Source organism: Falco biarmicus, chromosome 3, assembly GCF_023638135.1.
Source record: "Falco biarmicus isolate bFalBia1 chromosome 3, bFalBia1.pri, whole genome shotgun sequence".
Lineage (NCBI taxonomy): Eukaryota > Metazoa > Chordata > Aves > Falconiformes > Falconidae > Falco > Falco biarmicus.
The window spans coordinates 14,270,712-14,289,106 of record NC_079290.1 but is presented as its reverse complement, the minus strand read 5'-3'; the positions used below and the strand labels follow the sequence as shown (position 1 = coordinate 14,289,106).

Genomic DNA, 18,395 nt, shown 5'->3' with positions numbered 1-18,395 from the left:
GTCTTCAAGACATCATCAAAGAGAAGGTGAGTGACATTTGAGTGCATCATTGCCACCCGCTCCCCACCTCTCTACTTGATGCCCATGATCAAAGAATCATTTAGGTGGGAAGGGACATCAGGAGGTCTCTAGTCCAAGCCCCCACTCAAAACAAGACAAATAGTGAATTCGGACCAGGCTCTTTAGAGCTCTGCCCAAATGGGTTTTGAAAACCTCCAAGGAGATGCCATAACCTCTCTTAGCCCCTGCTCTACTGTTTAACCATCCTCACCATGAAAAAAAAAATCCTTGGATCCATCCAGCATCCATATTCCAGTGCCTCCCAGAACAGACAAAAAAACTGCATTGTAGCTACACTCATTTGACACTTGCAAGTTTGTCCAGCTGCAAGTTTTCATGAAATCTGCAGAAACTCAGTACTTCTGAGATTACTAGTCATCCTCAAATTGAGTAAAAAGTAGTTGAACACATTGGTCAGACAAACAATGAACTCACAGAACTTTCCTTGGGGCACTAGGTGAAAAACCAGCATATAACAAATGCAAAGAGAGGAAAAGACGTAACTCCATAGGTGTACATTTGCATTTCTCCAACGTATCTGATTGATCACCGCAGCACTCTCGCTAAAAATAAGCACTGAGCAGTATGAATAAAGCATAAGTTAAGTGCACTGAAAGCTGATTCTCAGACAGATATGAAGAAACCGCTGCTGATGTTCTTTTCGAAGGCAGACATTTCATGCGATCTTGCAGGAATAAGAATTAGGTTTAGCCTCACATAGTATTTTTAACATTAATTAAATGCAAGTATGAAATCGCATTCATGTCGTCCATGGTAAGATGAAGACAGTGCCATAGGTGATTAACGATGGATGACTACAAGTGTCATTACAGGAAAATGCCCGCACAAGGAAATAACAGGTACCAAATGGGTTTTTAAGAAAAAGATGCACACAGATTGACGAGTTCCTCTGACTGCTCTCAGGGACGGCCGGCAGTTCAGGACACAGAAGCCACTGGAAGAAGTGCTCTGCCTGAGCTATGCCCCGATGACAGTGGCCAACAATCTTGCCCTCCCCATATGCATGTCAGCAAAGGACAAATGCCAGCTCCTGTCCCTGGGAAGGAATAATCCCCGGCAAAGACACAGGCTGGCATGGCCTGGCTGGCAGGAAAGCTTTACTGGCTCTGCTGGAAAGACTCTGGGGTCGTGGTGGGCAGCAGATGAGACACGAGCTGCAATGTGCCCTGGCAGCAAGGATGGCCAACAGCGTCCTGGGGCACAGCCAGGATATTGAGGGAAATAGTTATTCCCCTCTACTCAGCACCTGTTAAACTACATCCAGGTACTGCATCTCATTTTGGGCCCCCACAACAAGACAGACATTGATAAACTGGAGCAAGTTCAACGGAGGGCCATCAGAATGATCCTGGTCTGGAATGCTTGCCCTCTGAGAAGAGGCTGAGGGAACTGGGCTTCTTCAGCCTGCAGAAGGGAAGGCTTTGGGAGGACATAACGGCAGCCGGCCTGTACCCATGAGGGGGTTTACACTGCAGTGTTGAATTGTTCTGTTCAGCAACAGATTACACCATGGTTTTGGAAAGCTTCACTTCTGCTCAAACACCCTTGCTGGTTTTGACGGGGGTAGAGTGAATTTTCTTCATAGTTGCTGGCATGGGACTGTGTTTTGGATTTGTGCTGGAAACAGTGTTGGTAATTCGGGGATGTTGTAGTTATTGCAGAGCAGTGCTTACATACAGCCATGGCTGCTTCTGCTCCCCACCCCACCCCACTGGCAAGCAGGATGGGGGACACAAGAATTTGTGAGGGGACACCACCAGGACAACTGACCCCAACAGACCTAAGGGATGTTCCATACCATATGGTGTCGTGCTCAGCATAAAAAGCTGGGGGAAGAAGAAGGAAGGGGGGATGTTCAGAGCGATGGCGTTTGTCTTCCCAACTGACTGTTACGCATGATGGAGCCCTGCTTTCCTGGAGATGGCTGAACACCTGCCTGTCACGTGTAGTGATGAATGAATTCCTTGTTTTGCTTTGTTTTGCTTGCGTGCACAGCTTTTGCTTTATTTATTAAACCGTCTTTATCTCAACCCACGAGTTTTCTCACTTTTACTCTTCCAATTCTCTTCCCCTTCCCACCAGTGGGGAGTGAGCGAGCAGCTGCGTGAGGCTGAGCTGCCAGCTGGGGTTAAACCACGACACACTGCGTTGGTCCTTCCCTGCCTGGCACCCCTTCCACTCCCTTATGTGGGTCCATAAACCCACGTGCAATGACCTTCCTGCCCGTGACTTCAGTGTCAGGGCTTGCAGTCTCACCTGTGCAGTGCCAGGTAGAACACGGCCTGAGCTCAGCTGGCATCTCAGCAAGCCACGCAGTGTCAGTATCAAGTGATGATGGGGTTTCAGACCTACACCCCAACAACGAGGCACAGAAAATGCCATGCGACAGAGCTGCTAGTGGATGTGTGAGGAGGGAAGGCAGAGCCAGGGCATTGGAGGCAATGGGGCTGCTCCAGAAGACCTCAGGTGAAATGGTCCTCACTAGCTCCAGCCAAAGGGACTGTCGCAGTCCTGGGGCAGCCAATGCAACGAGGAGAACAACCATGACCCAGGTTGTTCTCACCCGGGTTGCTCTCACCCAAGGGGTTCAGCTCTCACTTGAACCCAGTGCATGGCTAAAGGGAGAAGCGTTCCTGCAGCAGAGTGTCGGGAATAGAGACTGTCCACCTACCCCCAGTGGAGAATCTATCCCCAGCTGGATTTGACCTTACCTTCCTGGTCTCCACATCAAAGGGCTCTGGGGTGGGAGTCTTGGCTTTCTGAGGGTCCTCCTGGGGCTGGGAGAGTGCACGTGGGAGGGCGTGGGGTCTGGAAACAGCGAAGTTCATCAGGGGATAAATCCCATTCCTGGTACAGACACAGAGGGAGGACAAACAGCTGAGCCTTGTCCTCATACAGCCCTGGCAAGGGTCAGCTGTGGATGGCCATGGCCCAGAGCAGGGATCTGCACCCACGGAGTGGCTGTGCTGGCAGGTGGGCAGCACGGTGAGGAGGTGGCAGGCCACAGAGCTCCCCTCGCCCTAGCGCTGCAGCCCAGGTTTGCTCGGCCCAGGGGGGAACCGCAGAGGGGGTCACACACAACCAAGTACTGCTGCATTCATGGGATGCTGCAGCACAGTTCCCTGTCCCTGGCTTCATGCTGCCCAGAGAGCTGAGGGCTGAGAGAGACTGGGGGCCAGAGCTGGGCAGAGCTTCAACCCACCTGACGTCTTCTAGGAATTTGTCGAGTTCAAGGAAGGAGACCTCTGAGTACCTGGGAGAGAAACAGGACAGGAAGATTACTGGGGGAGGCAGGAGCGAAGAGTGGTGTGAAGCACTATCATGCCACGACAGCAGGATCACCAGGCCAGATGCAAGTCCCGAGCTCATGGCTATGGTTGCTGTGAAATCCTCACCTCCACTGCGCTCCAGGCCGACCCTCTCTCCGGATCTCTGCCATCACCATGTTGAGGTCCAGTTCCTTTATCTTCTCCTCTACCACATTCTCTGGCATCAGATCTAGGGCAAAGGCAGAAAGGGGCTGTCAGCTGGGAGGTCCCGTAACACGGACTCTGCAGCACAGATCTGCAAATCTTTCTCCCCAGGCTTTTCCACATCCCCAGTTCTGCTGGGGCAGCGATACAAGCTGAAATGGGGCAGGGCAGTCTCATGGTTACTCACACTGGTTGTTGATGAAGCAGTGTGCTGCCAGTAGCTTGAGGGAATGGACCTCAAAGAGAACCCGGTGGAAGAGCAGGTTGTTAGCTGTTGGTCGCTTGTCTGGGTTGAGGGTCAAGCATGACAGAATGAACTCCTGAGGGCCAAAGCACAGGCGTCAACTGGAGGCAAAGCAGGGCATCCGCCTGTTTCATTCCCACCACTTCTAGCCCTGGCTCGCTCTCCCACTCACATTTCCCAGGAAGCAGATTTGAGTGGCTGTTTCGGCCAGCGGGCAGCCGTGGGGCAGGGCAGGCAGTGTACGGAGCCCCCAGGCTGAGGGAAGCCGCAGTGCTCCAAGTGGGCAGCATGCTGCTGGGTACCCACCAAGAGCCCGGCCACAGCACCTCTGCTCCCGGCTTGCTCTCGTCGAGGGGGGAGGCTGCAGTGCAAGCCCAGCAAAAGGATGTGGGGGGAACAGGCCGGCATGTATCCTGACATCCAGCCAGGAGCAGCTCTGAGAGCTGCAGCCCGCCAGGAGAGATGGTGCTGAGACTGGAGAAAGGGCAGACTGGGCCAGTGGGAGGGATTCCTGAAAGCTGCAGTATGGGAGGGACGCATCTGCTCATTTCTGCTCATTGACGGCAGAAAAGCAAGATCCTTTGCCTCTTCTGCATGCTCCAGTCTGGGGCCTGCCCTCCGGATCGGCTCTGAGCATTTTCTGTACAGGGATCTGGCTAGGGCTATTTAGAATAGACACAAAGACCAAAACATGATCAGAGGAAGGATGGCAGAGTGGGCACCCCCACAGTGCCCACAGACAGCCTAACCCCTCCAAATCAGCTGCCCCAGAGACCGTCAGAGTGAACAGAGATGCCGTTTGCCCCTCGTGCTGAAGGCTTGACAGAACAAACTCAGGGACACCACGCAAACAAGGGGACTGTTGCATCCAAGGGGGTAGGATTTACTATGGAATGCCTGGGGGAATTCTGAGATCAAACAAGAGAATTCAGGGAGTGTACAAACTTATTACGGGATGTGTAGGAGATTGGCCAAAGGAAGAGGATGGGTCCCCAGGGTTCAGCCAGCTGCACTCACCCGCATGTTGGGATCATCCAGAGAATGTCGTGCCCGCACGATTGCCTCCTCTGAGACTCGTGTGTCCCCATTAGTCTGGATCTCCAGCACTGCCATCTGGGGAAGAAGGAGTGCATTTGTGTCTGCACAAGGCCAAGCCTTGGGCCAGCCCTTAAGGGCTTCCCAAAGGGACACCCCCTGGCAGGGCAGCAGCTGTGGAGCTCCCCACCAGGACACACAGCCCGGCCAGGCTCCTGACCTCCTGGGCTCCCTAGTGCTCCCTGGCCGCTGCATCCCTGCCCTTGGGGCCCATTTTTCGCCTACTGCAGCACTCCAGGCTGCTCACAGGTTCCCAGCAGGGCAGACAGGAGAGGCTGCTCCCTGGGCACTGCGCAGACCAGGACACATTCCAGACAGCACCAAGAGCCCCAGATTCTGCCTGGGCAAGCTACGCTTGGCAGTGCACATCCTTGTGGAGCAGCACGGTTTGTCCCTGCCCCTGTGCCCTCCCTTCCCAGGGCTGTCACAGCCCGATGGAGATGAGGAGGCACCAGCAGAGATGGCCAAGAGGCACCAGCCAAGCACAGAAGAGGTGAGCTAAGCTTGTTATTGCACCCAGAGCAGGGTGGGCCACAGCAGCAAAAAATGTTCTGCTGACTCCAGCAGCAACGTCTCCATCACTGCAAGGGATGCTCAGCTCACAGTCAGATTTGGGAAGGGGCAAGGAGACTCCTCAGGAAGGTCCCCAGGCCACCGCAATCCCCAGCAGGCTCCGCAAGAACAATCCTGCCCTGTAACCAGGGGTCACTGAAGGTTCCCAGGCACTGCAGCCGTCCTGCTCCCTACCTCCAGTGCACACATCCCAAAGGAGAAGATGTCCACAGCAGTCCCATCAGCCTTTTCTGCAAAACCAAGCCAGAACCACATCAAGCCAGCGGTACAGGCCACCACTCAGTTACTCTGGGAACAGCCCTCTGCACCCTGCCTCATCCCTACAGACACCTCTGCCCGCACCCCACTGCCCTCACCCTTGCCCATGCCTGACCTCGCTCTGCCCACACTTCTGCTCACGCCTGCTTCCCCACCCCAGCACACATTTTCTTATGGCTCCCTGCACAACCCTTTCCTATTTATTCCCCTCAAATTTGTGCAAAAAATATTCAAGGTGGGGAACCACATCGAGAGCTTTCACACAGCACAAAGATTCTTTACTCCTTTTTCCCTAATCTTTGTATCATTTTACATGCTTTTAAGTGTTCGTGAGCTTATAGCCGACCTTTTCAGGGCTATTCACGGTCATGCTGAGATCTTGTTCCCAACCAGTAATTACTAATGCACGGTCCATTCCCATGCAGGCACAGCTGTTTTTCCCACGTGCATAGCTCTGCCCTAATCAACACTAAATTTTACCTACAATGTTATCACACAGTCATTTATTATCACATGATCCTGTGTGACTCATGGCCAACAGCTTTAGTTACGAACGCATTGAATAATTCTGTATCGCTGCAAATACATGGCATCCACGCCTTGCACAGGACCCCCCTCCACACCCCTCCGGGCACCTGCGTTGCCTGCACCCCCCCAGCAGTCAGACCCCACACTCACGGCCGTATTCCGGGGGGAAGAAATGCAAATTGCGTAGCTCTTCCCTCTCAATCCTGATGGGGCTTCGCAGGTCGTCTGGGAGGGCTGCGTCAGGGAACGAGAAAGGTCCTGCATCACAGCTCTTCTAAGCTGTTTTCCCAGAGCTGTGAGCACAGATGGGTGCTCCAGGGTAGCAGGGAGTCCTGCGTGCGCTCCTGCCCATGCAGACCACCCGTGGGGCACTCGCTCCCCCAGAGACCCCGCTGCCCCCACAACAGGAGCAGCAATTCCCTAACGGACAAAGGTCCCCTCTGCCTGCAGAGCCCAGGACTGCTGCTCCGTGCTGCAGTGTCTCACTGGTGAGAGATGCCCAGGGCCCACAGGGGAGGAAGGTCAGCCCAGGGACAGGACGGACATGCTGGGGCAGGTGGCAGAGGGACACTCACCATTTGCAAACACCCTGTGCCAGACTGCCGGTCAGCGCCGATCCGGAAGCAGACAAGCGAGAAGGCATGGAGCAGAGGACACAAACAGAAAAGAAGGTAACTCCAAGCTTTGCATGGGTGATCCTCTGAAGGACCCTGCAGCTCTCGCCTCTTCTGCCCAGCTGGAACCCCCTTGGCACACCACCCTGCATGAGCCCCCCGCATCCCTCGGCAGGCAGCCTCCTCCTGCTGACTCTCCTCATCAGCACTTGGAGCCACCGGCCTGCGAGGGTGGCAGCTTCCTACCTGAACCAATCTTTATGAGCCCATTGTGCTGGATGAAAATGGTGTCGCTGGTAAGGTTGCCATGGATGATAGGAGGCTCACAGGAGTGCAGGAAACTGGGGAAGCACAAAGCTGCCCTGAGCACGTTACCTGTGCCCAGCCCAGCGAGAAGCAGGACGGCCAACAGTGCGAGCGATGGCAAGCATACCTGAGAGCAGACAGGATCTGAGTGCACCAGCGCTTCCAGGCCTAGAGCAGAGACCAGAGCTCTCCGTCAGATGAGACGCCCATCAGAGCCCAGCAGCCAGATCAGGTCATTCCTACCTATTACCCAGTGACTGGGGAAATCTGCCCTCCGCTAGCCCTGCAGAGACTGTTACTCAAAGATGAGCCACACGCTGTCCCAGCGACAACAGTCTCCGTTCCAACCCCTGTTCAAAGAACACCATTAAAGCTGAGAACTCATCCTTACCGGCAGACAGAGCTCCCCCGAGCCACAAAACCCCAGTGCGAGCACGGATAGACACATCACGGAAGGCAAAGCTAGGTATGGTTCTGGGGTCCACGTGTATGTTTTTCTCTGTACACACCAACAGCAATTCTCAGCTCTAGGAGTGCCTAACTGCACTGGTGTGACACTGAACTCAAACTTCATGGCAGGGCTTGCAAAGTCAAGCACAGGGCCCCCAGAATGGTCACCCAGCTCCTCAGTCACAGCCAGCCAGGACCTGCCTGCAAAACCATTAGTCAGACCCATACTGAGTGGGTTTGCAGGTGAAACTGGTCCCTTCAACCCAGCAGCAAGCCTGCTGCCCCTCATTGAGGGTGGTGGAGATGCAGGCCTCCTGATGCAGCCCCAGGAACCATCAGCATCACTCAGCTGAACCTCACTGCAGCAGCTTCCAGCAGGTTCCCACCCATGAGGTCGGATCCTGACAGCAGAATCCATTTCTAGGCTGTCCCAGGGATGTTCTGCTCTTGCTCCAGCCCTCACCAAAATGCCATCTCCCTACAGCAGAGAGTCCCTGGGTAACTCAGGGAGCAACGATACACACTTGTTCTGCCTTAGAAGAGACCAGAGACCCTCTCTGTGCCAACGGACACAGAGCTACCCACTTCACCTGAGGACACCCTGTGCATGCTCCCAGGGAACCTACCCTGGCATTCATGGCCTTGTGGTTTTTCTTGGTTTTCTTCAGGAACTGTTTCAGGCTCCCAGAGGACACGTATTCTGTGATGAAGATGACCTGGCAGGGAAGAGAGGCATCAGCTTCCCAGCGTCACTGCCCAGCCAGCGCCATGCACAGCCCGTGGGCTGCACCAGCCAGCAGCATGGAGCCTGCACCAGCCCTGCACCCGGGTGAGTGCAGGCTGCTGGCAGCAGTGTGCCGGAGAAGGAAGGGGAGTTCTGGACAGCAGGGTGAGGAGCATTGCTGGGATCCCTGCATGGCTCCCACTGGCATCCTTCCCACATCATGGGGACCCCCCAGACATTTTGCCTCCCTGAGACCTCCCTACCCGTGCCTTTGAGTCTTTCACATCCAGCCAGTATTTGTGAAGCTTTACGATGTTGGGGTGATCCACAAGCACCAGCTGCTCGAACATGGTCTTGATCTTCTCCTGCAGGCAGAGAGAGGACAAATGAGGTGGCAGGTCCTGGGATGTTGGCAGGACACCTCCCAGAGCAAGGGAACCTGGGGCTGGGGAGGAGGCTGTGCCCCCGGTCACAGGAAAAGCTGTTTTCGGGGTACAGAGGACACATGGAGCTGTCTTGGAGAAGCCAAGGGAAAGCGCAATGCTACGAAGGGAGGAGTGCAGCGTGACAGGCTGTGATTAGCACTGCTGACTGAAGTGTGCCCACCCAGAAAGGAGCAGCAGGCAGTCCCAGGGCAGTTGGGCACAGTCCCAGCTGGGGAGGGATGGCTTACCTCGTGTGCTTTAAAGGCCTTCTTGTCAGTGAAGAGCAGCTCATTCCACACCACCTCCACACCCTCCTCTGTGTCCATGGCAAGGAAGGTGCTCTGGATGCCTGGCATGTTCCCCTGATTGACCTGTGAGGCACAGGAAGGTGTGAGACAGCCCGGCCACAGGCCTGCCCACCGCTCCCAGCCGCACCGGAGGAACGTGCTGCATGGACGTGAGTGGTCCCTGCTATGGCTCCTGTGGAGGAGTCCAGCCCACAGGAGGCTCTGGCCAGGAGATGGTGAGTGGAGCAAACCCCCAGCCCACTGCCTTGGCCTCGGGACCCACCTGCGTGGGAGCTCAGGCATTACAGCAGCCTGCACCCTTCCTCCGGGGTGTGACGGCACAGGGGAGAGCCAGAGATTCAGAGCAGCTCCCCACGCCAGCCCTTCTCAACTCTTGTAGCTCAGTGAGAACTCAGTGGTGACAGTCACCTCCTGGCCCCACTCCTGCATGCAGATGGGGACCCCCACGTGGACCCCACTTCTCAGCAGCCATGGGGGAGCAACCCACACCCACAGCTGACGGTCACACTCACGCTGAACAGAGCAAATCAGAAGGTCTGGGCAAACGAAAGCCATATCATCTCTTTTAATGTCATGAGGAGACTGAGGGCAACCGCCCACATGCCATGGTCTGTCTGATGAGTTCCCATCCCCAGAGGTCACAGAATCATAGAACCATTCAGGTTGGAAAAGACCTTTAAGATCATAAAGGCCAGCTGTTAACCCAGGACTACCAAGTCCACCACTCAACCATGTCCCTCTCCACCCCATGGAGAGCAGCTCTACAGACATCACCTCTGCAGGCCACATCCAGCACGGACTCAGCCCTGTCCCTGCGCTGGGTCTCTGCTGATTCTGCCTTGAGGGCAGCACCAGATTGCTGGTCCCCAGGCCAGCCAGGACCACTGGGTCCCGCCGCCAGCCCAGGTAAAACCTGCTCAAAAGGCTCCCAGTTCTGATAGAGGCTCAACAGCACAGAGACACCCCAGACCCAAGAGCAGTGGGTCCTGCCTCCCGGCAGCGATGCCTGCTGCATCCCAAACTGCCATCCACACTGGAGTCTGTGCCCTCACTCTCCCCTCACAAAAGCATCACTGCACAGCAGATGCCCTGCAGCCTCGGACCCGTCCCCTCCTTCAGCCCTGGCAGCTTGGACAAAGGCACGGCTGCCCACTCCCATCTGCCTTGCGGCAGCAGCAGCACAGAGCTGCCAGCAGCCAGATGAAAAGAGGGATTGTTCTGCTGCTTCCCGGGGCAGGTACGCAGCGTCCCACCGCCGCCGCTTGGACTACTGCGGCACGGGGCAGCTGTGGGCGCAGGCGCAGGCACCCAGCACCCCCAGCTCATTAGCAGGGGACAGACGGGCAGCTCATGGCCCAGTTCCTGCTGGGGACACACAAAGCACCTCTGTTACTTGTTCTCTCTGCTCACAGGCTCCGTGTGCTCCACACAAAGCCCAGCACGGACAGCCAGTGATGCAGCCAGCTGGCCTCGCTGACCACAGCCTTCCCGGCAAGTCCCAACAGCCTCCCAGGGTTCCCAGTACAAACACAGCCAGCAAAGGAGCACCCAGCAAGGGCACTGCCAGGGCAGCTGCTACCGGGGGTGGTGGGGAGATGGCTCAGCCCTCACCAGGATGCCCCCACGGCAAGGCCATCACATCACACTGTGAACCCCAAGCCGTGGTCGTTCTGGCTGATGTTGCTGGTGGAGAGCAAGGGTGAGCTGTGGCAGGAGGGACTGCATGGCCAAGGGGGAGCAACAGCCTCAGCAGGAGCTCTCGGCAGCTGGCATCAGGCTGGGAATCACTGAATCACAGAATGGTGGGGGTTGGAAGGGACCTCTGGAGACTGTCTAGTCCAACCACTTGCTAAAGCGGGTCCTCCTGGAGCAGGTTGCACAGAGTCACGTCCAGGTGCGTTTTGAATGTCCCCAGAGAAGGAGACCCCCAGCCTCTCTGTGCGGCCTGTCCCCGTGCTCTGTCACCCTCAAGGTAAAGAAATTCTTCCTCATGTTCAGACGGAACCTCCTGTGTTGTGGTTTGTGCCCGTTGCCCCTTGTCCTGTCGCTGGGCACCACTGAGAAGAGCCTGGCCCCGTCCTCTTGACACTCGCCCTTAAGGTATTTGTAGGCATTGGTAAGGTCCCCTCTCAGCCTTCTCCAGGCTAAACCTAGGCAGGTCTCGGTGGAGGCTGTGCCAGGAGCAATGGAGGCCAGGGGCAAGTGCCTGTGCACCATGAGGGTCTGCTGGTCACAGAGCGCTCTATGAAGCTGCTCTTCCACCTCTCCTCAAAAATGCCACTGGAGAATCAGCTCACGACCTTGAGAAAAATCCTGTCCTGAAACCAATGAGTGGCCAGAAATCCAAGAAAAAGGAGTCAAATGGAGAACACAGACCAGAACATCCTTTTGCTTGCCACAAGGACACGTGGGAGCAACAGAGCTCTGCATGGACGTTACTGATGCATGGCTTGAAGGCACAGCTGGGTCTGAAAGCCTCAGGCGTCACCTCCTCATCTGTCACATCACAGGGTCACAACGTTCCTGTGTGCAGATACTAAGCCTACAGCAGGACCCAACCTGCATGGCCACCGCACCCCACACCTCCCATCCTCACACTTGGATGAAACCGGCTGCCTGCCAGCCCCGTCCCGTCCTAGGCAGGCAATGCTGCCTCCCACTTGCTCAGAGCTCAATGTAAGAACAGCTGTGCTGAATCCGACTGGCTGTCTGTCCAAGAGTGACCCACAGCAGAAGTCCAGGGTTGTCCCTCCACCGTAGCCCCCCAGCTTTGAACAACCTTTGAATACTCGGTGAGCCTGAAGTGGTATCCTGGTGCTTAACACTCTGGACAGTGGATCTGTTGGTATCTGGGAGGCTCCGGTACGTGGTTAGGAGCATCAGACAGGCCCACAGGGGAGGAAACGTTCCCTGTTCCGTGCAGACATGAGCGTGCTCAGTCTTGTGCTGAACAACAGTAAGAATGATACAGAACAGCTGTCTGGCACACTGAGCTCCAAGACTGCATAAATAAATAAATGCTGCATTATAATCACAGAGGTGACTGGGGACAAAAGGAACCAGCCACAGGTCACCTTGATTATCTCACGCCATGCCTTTCAGAGTTCCCGGCAGCTCTGCATGCTGCTAATGGTGGACACCACGTGGAACAGGCAAAACTCCAGAGCCAGACTGGGCAAACTCCCTGCTCAGGCTGCTTCCAGAAAGCCCTTGGCAGGAGCCAAGGCCAGCCTGGCAAGATCACTGGGGACAAGTAAGCAAAGGCTTACAGAAGATCAGATTGCATCTTACAATAAATCACTCCCTTTTGAGCTTTTCACGTCAACAAGGACTGAACAGTCCACAGAAAAAGGCTTAGTGATATAGCTCTGGGGCCTTAGGAGAGCGACTGTTAAGCAAGGAAGGCATGGGTCTGGAGAGCAATGGACAGGCATGTCTGCTGCCACTGGCATTTAGACCCAATTTGGAGAGAAAATAATGACAAAGTGGGTTGTTACCTTTCTCGGGTCGCTCTAGGAGACTGGGAAAAAGGCATGGCCATGGCACCTGGAGAAGAGGGTACTCTGCCAGTCCTCTGCTCCTCCCCTGACACCCACACTCACATCCTCAGGACAAGCATGTGCTGGCCCCATTTCTCGGCAGGGTCATCTCGCTGCCCTCCAGTGCCCCCTGAAAAGCATCCCTCCATGCCATCTGGACCAGCACATCCTAGCCACCCATGGGACACTGAGCAGTCCCAGAGGCCTCCTTTGCTGGTGGCAGTGCTCCCAGGACCTCAGCATGGGAGCAGGATTGGGGTAGGCAGCTTCTGGGTGAGGGAAGCAGTCCAGCCCCTAGCACAGCCATGGGGACCAACCACCGGGCACTCTCCCATTCCTGAGCAGCCACCTCGCATCCTCACCCCCAGCACAGACGTATTTCTTCTGCACCCACTCTCCTCTCTGCCCTCCTGCCTGCCATAGGCAGGCAAAGCACCCAGTGGGGCTCCAACCCAGTGGGCTGTCCCTCTGCGAGGGAGGCCAGTTCCTGCCTGCAGGTGCTTTACCCAAATAATTTCCAAAGTTGGGTACAAGTTTATGGCTGTGTCTTCAAAGCAGCCCAGCGGGCAAAGCCTCAGCCCTTGCCTTGATTCATGCCAAGCAGTGGCAGGGTCACGTTACCAGCCCTGACTCCCCCGACCATCAGCACCACTGAAGAGCACATGCAGACCCTGCCTGGAAACCCATGTCTGGATCGAGGACCTTACTGCGCAGAGGAAGGATAACCTGGAGGTTGCTCAGAAACAAGGCAAAGGCACTGAAAAAGTTCCCTCTGCCTGGTTTGGCAGGGGCTGCTGGGGAAACACAAGTGCAGGCTCTGCCACCGGCCGGGGCAAACACCGGCAGGGAGGCGGCTGCCCCAGGCTCTGCAGGAGGGATGTGCTGGAGGGCAAGAGCAAAGGGGCAGGCAGGCTGGGAAGGGGGTGCCAGGCAGGAGGCTGCAGGGGTGAGCAGTGGGACAGTGACCCTCACCCTCCATTCCTGCAGGGTGCCTTTGCCCCCGCAGAGCTGCCAGTGCCGCAGCGGGAGGGGGGGGGGGGGTGAGATGCAAAGCAGCAGTGGGTAAGGGGAGGGAAACAATATGCGCGCTCCGGAAAGCCAACTGCATCCTGGGCTGCATCACCAACAGCGTGGCCAGCAGGTGGAGGGAGGTGATGTTCCACTCTTCTGAGACCTCACCTGCAGTATTATCGCATTTAGCTCTGGGGTCCCCAGCATAAAAAGGACACGGACCTGTTGGAGTGAGTCCAGAGCAGATCACGCAGATGCTCAGGGGGCTGGAGCACCTCTCCTACGGGGACAGGCTGAGAGAGCTGGGGTGGTTCAGCCTGGAGTAGAGCTGGCTCTGGGGAGACCTTAGAGCACCTCCCAGCACCTAAAGAGAGCTGGAGAGAGACTTTGTACAAGGGCCTGTAGTGATAGGACAAGGGGGGGAACGGCTTTAAACTAAAAGACAGTAGATTTAGGTCAGATATCAGGAAGAACTTCTTTACTGTGAGGGTGGTGAGACACCAGAACAGGTTGCCCAGAGAAGCTGTGGATGTCCCATCCCTGGCAGTGCTCAAGGCCAGGCTGGATGGGGCTCGGAGCAACCTGGTCTGGTGAAAGGTGTCCCTGCCCATGGCAGTGGGGTTGGAACTGGATAGTCTTTAATGTCCCTTCCAAAGCAAACCATTCTGTGATTCTACGATTCTATGAAATAGTATGTTTCCTTCCCACACCCTGGGCCATAACCATCCCAAGAAAGACCATATTAACAGAGACACAAAAGGGCTGTTAAAGAGGCCACCAGAAGACATCTGACCAGGCTGGAGGGTAGACCAGGAGGCTGACCCAAAGCCTCTGAGCATCCTGAACCTGGAAGAAAGAGGACCAAACCTCCTCAGGGCTTTTCTGGACTAGTACTGAGCCAGAGGACCAGAGGAAAGATGAAGTTTTGGGAGCCAAAAGCCCATGAACAGGCACAAGAGCAAGGCCACTACCAGCACTCTGTACACTTGCCCTGTCCATACTGGAGCCAAGTTTCCTTCCCAAGTTGGTGGCCAGCTTCTGCCTGCTTGAGCCACTCCATGTGGGATGGAGCCCTTCCCCACCCACCGCAGGCTGGCAGCAGCCCTGTGAGCACCCGTGGCCCTGCCACCTGCCTGTGGGCTTCCGAGTCATCCCTGGTGCAGCAGCCATCACTCTGGGTGCTGTGGATGGCCCTGGAGACAGGCAGCCAGGACATAAGAAACCACTGTCTGAAGGACACAGGGCAAAGCCCAAGAGACACCCAAAGGGAGAGCCAAGCAAGAAGGATGAGTGACTAGCTGGATTGCAGGCCCCCAGGCTCTCCGGGCTCGCTGAGACCAGCCGTGCCGTGCTGGTAAGAGCACCAGGACCCACCTGGTCACACAGTGACAGCAGACGTGTTGGATGCTACAAGTCACAACTGGCATGCGCCTCTGTCAGGGGAGCAGTGCCCATACTGCGCTGCCACAGAGCAGAAACCCCTGGTTGCTGGTAATGACAGGAGGGCTAGCAGGACCTGAGGATGGTGATGCTCACTGCATGCACAATTTACCTGCCTCCTCATGATACCATGACATTTTATCCCTTTTGGTGCCGGGAACTGGCAGGATTTGCTGAGGCCACAAGGCTGAGCAAGGAACACGTCGTGCCTGGGAGAGCACTTTTGCAGTTAAATCCCAGCGTAGCCCTCCGCTCCAGTATCTCATAAGCCTGGGCAACAGTAAAGGCTGTGTCTGGGTTTCTCAAGGGACTTCTGTTCAGGTTGCAGCTAGCAAGGAGGTGCTGCTAAGGCACAGGGACACACCTTAGGCAGCAGAGACTGTTCTCTCAGAGCAATGTGTGCAAGAAGCAGAGATGGAGGAGTGTGTCCCTGCTAGGACTCTCTTTCCAGCCCGCTGCCTGAAGCTGGGGTCCTCTTGCCTTCTCCAAACCATACATTCCCTGGTCCTGACAGAGGCTGCACTCCCCTCTCCAGCACCCCATGCTATGGCCCCATGCAGGGCAGGGGTGACTGTTGCAACATGGAAATATTTTTTTAAAACTTGTGAAAGGAGAAAAAAAAAAGCTAAGAGGGCTGAGCCCCCCCTCTGACACCTCTCCTGCTCCCTTCAGCTTATCAAGGGACAGGGAGAGCAAACAGCAGTGGCAGGCAGCGCTGCGCAGGTCCCGTGGGAGCAGAGGCGTGCAGGCAGTGGGCAGCCAGGGAGTGAGTGGGACTTATCCATGGTCCCACCAAGCACTTGTTGTTTTGTGGGTGAAGAGCTGATATATCCCACCCTCCTGAGCTGGGAGCACTCTGCCCAGGGTCTCAGACAGCAGCATGGCTCCAAGCCCTTGGCTTCCTGGGCCCCATTTCAAGCATCAGAAGTGCCACAAACAGCCTTTTTGTCCCTAGGGAGGAGCCTGGGGCCAGCAGCACCCCAAGCCATCACAGAGCAATCTGCTCCTGAGCCTGGCTGAGCCGCTGGCTAGATTTCACCTTGTGGCAGGTATGCCAAAGGTTGTGACAGTAGAGCTAGCTGGAGGACATCCACCCATACTGCTATCTGCAGTCCACAGCAAAACAACAGATCAAGCCTACAATGTCCTGTGACTCTGCAGGAGCAGGACGAGGGCTCTGCGATGCCAGATAAACCTGTTCTGTCTCTATGATCCTGTTACACAATTAGCAGGTGAAGGGAACACATGAGATGGAAAATATTTTGATTCCAGTGAAGCATTTGATCCTACCTCTCATAAAAACATATTCTCAGCACTAATTCAAACCAGCACGGATACAAGGCTAATACACTGTCAGCTGAAGAGATCTAGCTAGCCGAGCCAGGATGGTGATTTGCCTCTTAGAGAGCTGGGTGACAATGGCACAGGTCAGGGCGAGCTCTGCTGTGGTTTAACATCAGTGCAATCACGGAGAGAAGTGAGGCAGGTACAGGTGAATGGCACATGTTGTGGACCACGCTGGAGGAGCAGTGAAGCTCAAAGAGGAGAGAAGGAGCAGAGCTATGGGCAGAAAACAGAAGTGTCAGGAAAAATAACCAGGTGCCCGGCTGCACTGCAGGCAGGGGAGACTGAGGGAGGGAAACAGACTCATGGCCAACATGGCAGGATGTGCAGCGGCAGAGCTCTCCCATCCCAGGGCATGAGGGGCACCCACTTTACCCAGCCCTTTTCCATGAGCTCTCCCTATCCATCCCCAGGAGATCCCTTGCCTGTCAGCAACAGCAGGGAGGTCATTGTTTAATACCTGTGGATAGGGAGAGGAAGCCTCTCCCAGCAGGATCTGGAGCAAGCCTCCTCAGAACTGCAGCCACTGGCCAGCCTGTCCCCTCTGCCTGTGGGAGGGAGGGCTGGAAGCCATTCCTTTCTCTCCATACCCATGGCTGCCCTTGCCTCTTGCCCAGCAGCTGCCACAGCAAACACTGTGATCCCTGTACTCCTTCCACTGCTGAGAAAAAGGGACAGAAGAGTATTTTTCCACTGCCCAGATAAAGGTCAGGGGAGATCCTGCATGCTGAAGGCAATACAAGTGTTGTTATTTCCTGGGCAGAAGACATACCATTGCACACACCCCTGGCCTGCGGATGGGGCTGCTCCAGAAACGTCCTGGCAGGAAGCCGGACCCCAGGGAGATGTTTGCTTTACCCCCAAGGCACTACACGCCCCTGGGAAGGAGACGTGAGCCTGTGGTCAGCCGAAGCTGAGCACTGCCCAGCCCAGGCAGCTTTGCTCCCTGGCAAAACCATACCTCGGAAATTCACTGGCAGTGTCACTGAAACCTGGGACATGCGGCCAGCAGCCCAGCAGGTTTGCAGCAGGAGTTAGAGAAGGCTCTGCAGAATACAGCAGGAAATGAAAGGATCCCCCCCACCAGCCTGCACCTGGGCACCGGGCAGGCGAGCAGACCCCAGCGACATCAGGGTGGGAGGTGGGAGCAGGAGGTGCCCAAGGACAGGTTGGCCATGCAGTACCTCATCCTGATGCTGCAGGCCCCCAGTGCCCACCAGTCTAAACTGGGAACAAATGCCCTGGGATGAGCTTTGCAGTGCTTATCCAGAAAGAATGGGCTGCGTTGGCTCGCCATCCAAGCCCAGCTGGAAAACAACAAACAGCAACCCCTTATGAGTCAGGCAGGTCACCAGCGACCAGTACGAATTAGACCAGTTAACAGGATTTTGGTGTGATTTACCCTGTTGACTGCACCAGGAGAGAGATTTGCCCTCCTGCTGTGTTGGCACAGAGCAAACCCAGGCTGAACAGCTAAGCTGTCAGCAGTGCAGTTTCAATGAAAGCTAACAAAACCCACCTTGCTGACCAGTATCTGATTGCTATGGGGGAATGCTAAAACACTGCCTTTCACGTGATTACTGTCAAATGCTAACTTGTCCGGTGGAAGAGCCAACCAATGAGCATTCAGTCATCTTTTAACCCATTTTGTAACGTGACTGTGGGACACCCCCTTTGCCCCAGTAGTAAAACATAAAAGCCTCTGGGACCTGTGCTTGTTCTCTGGTTATATCAAAGGAGGAAGGAGACAAGAGACACAAAATGTGTGTGAGCCTGCAAGTCTCATATACAATGTCTGACCACTGTAAACAAAAATACCTGCATGGGAAAACAAATGAAAGGGCAAAAAAAGCTTGGTTAAAAACAAGAAAGGGAACACAAAACATGGGGAATGGTGGTATTTGTAATACTTCTCTTTTGTGTCTAGTTTGGAGGGAGCACAGAAGGAGCAGCCTGGGAAATGCTGAGCTGCATGCATTCGT

At 55.4% G+C, this 18,395-nt stretch overlaps 1 protein-coding gene across 6 annotated transcripts in view; it reads right to left on the bottom strand.

The window, feature by feature from the left end:
- NRBP2 (nuclear receptor binding protein 2) overlaps nt 1–18,395 on the bottom strand; it is a 30,114-nt gene that overhangs the window by 5,763 nt on the left and 5,956 nt on the right. For 5 of the 6 annotated variants that reach the window (XM_056333657.1, XM_056333661.1, XM_056333658.1 and 2 more), the window contains 13 exons: nt 9,020–9,142; nt 8,610–8,711; nt 8,249–8,338; nt 7,300–7,340; nt 7,113–7,207; nt 6,828–6,851; nt 6,403–6,486; nt 5,641–5,696; nt 4,816–4,911; nt 3,742–3,874; nt 3,477–3,579; nt 3,284–3,334; nt 2,793–2,928 (listed from right to left, as the gene is read on the bottom strand). In XM_056333657.1, the coding sequence (XP_056189632.1) occupies nt 2,793–2,928; nt 3,284–3,334; nt 3,477–3,579; nt 3,742–3,874; nt 4,816–4,911; nt 5,641–5,696; nt 6,403–6,486; nt 6,828–6,851; nt 7,113–7,207; nt 7,300–7,340; nt 8,249–8,338; nt 8,610–8,711; nt 9,020–9,142 (1,134 nt within the window). The remainder of the gene's footprint in view (nt 1–2,792; nt 2,929–3,283; nt 3,335–3,476; nt 3,580–3,741; nt 3,875–4,815; nt 4,912–5,640; nt 5,697–6,402; nt 6,487–6,827; nt 6,852–7,112; nt 7,208–7,299; nt 7,341–8,248; nt 8,339–8,609; nt 8,712–9,019; nt 9,143–18,395) is intronic. The other variant, XM_056333656.1, reaches the window with a different exon arrangement.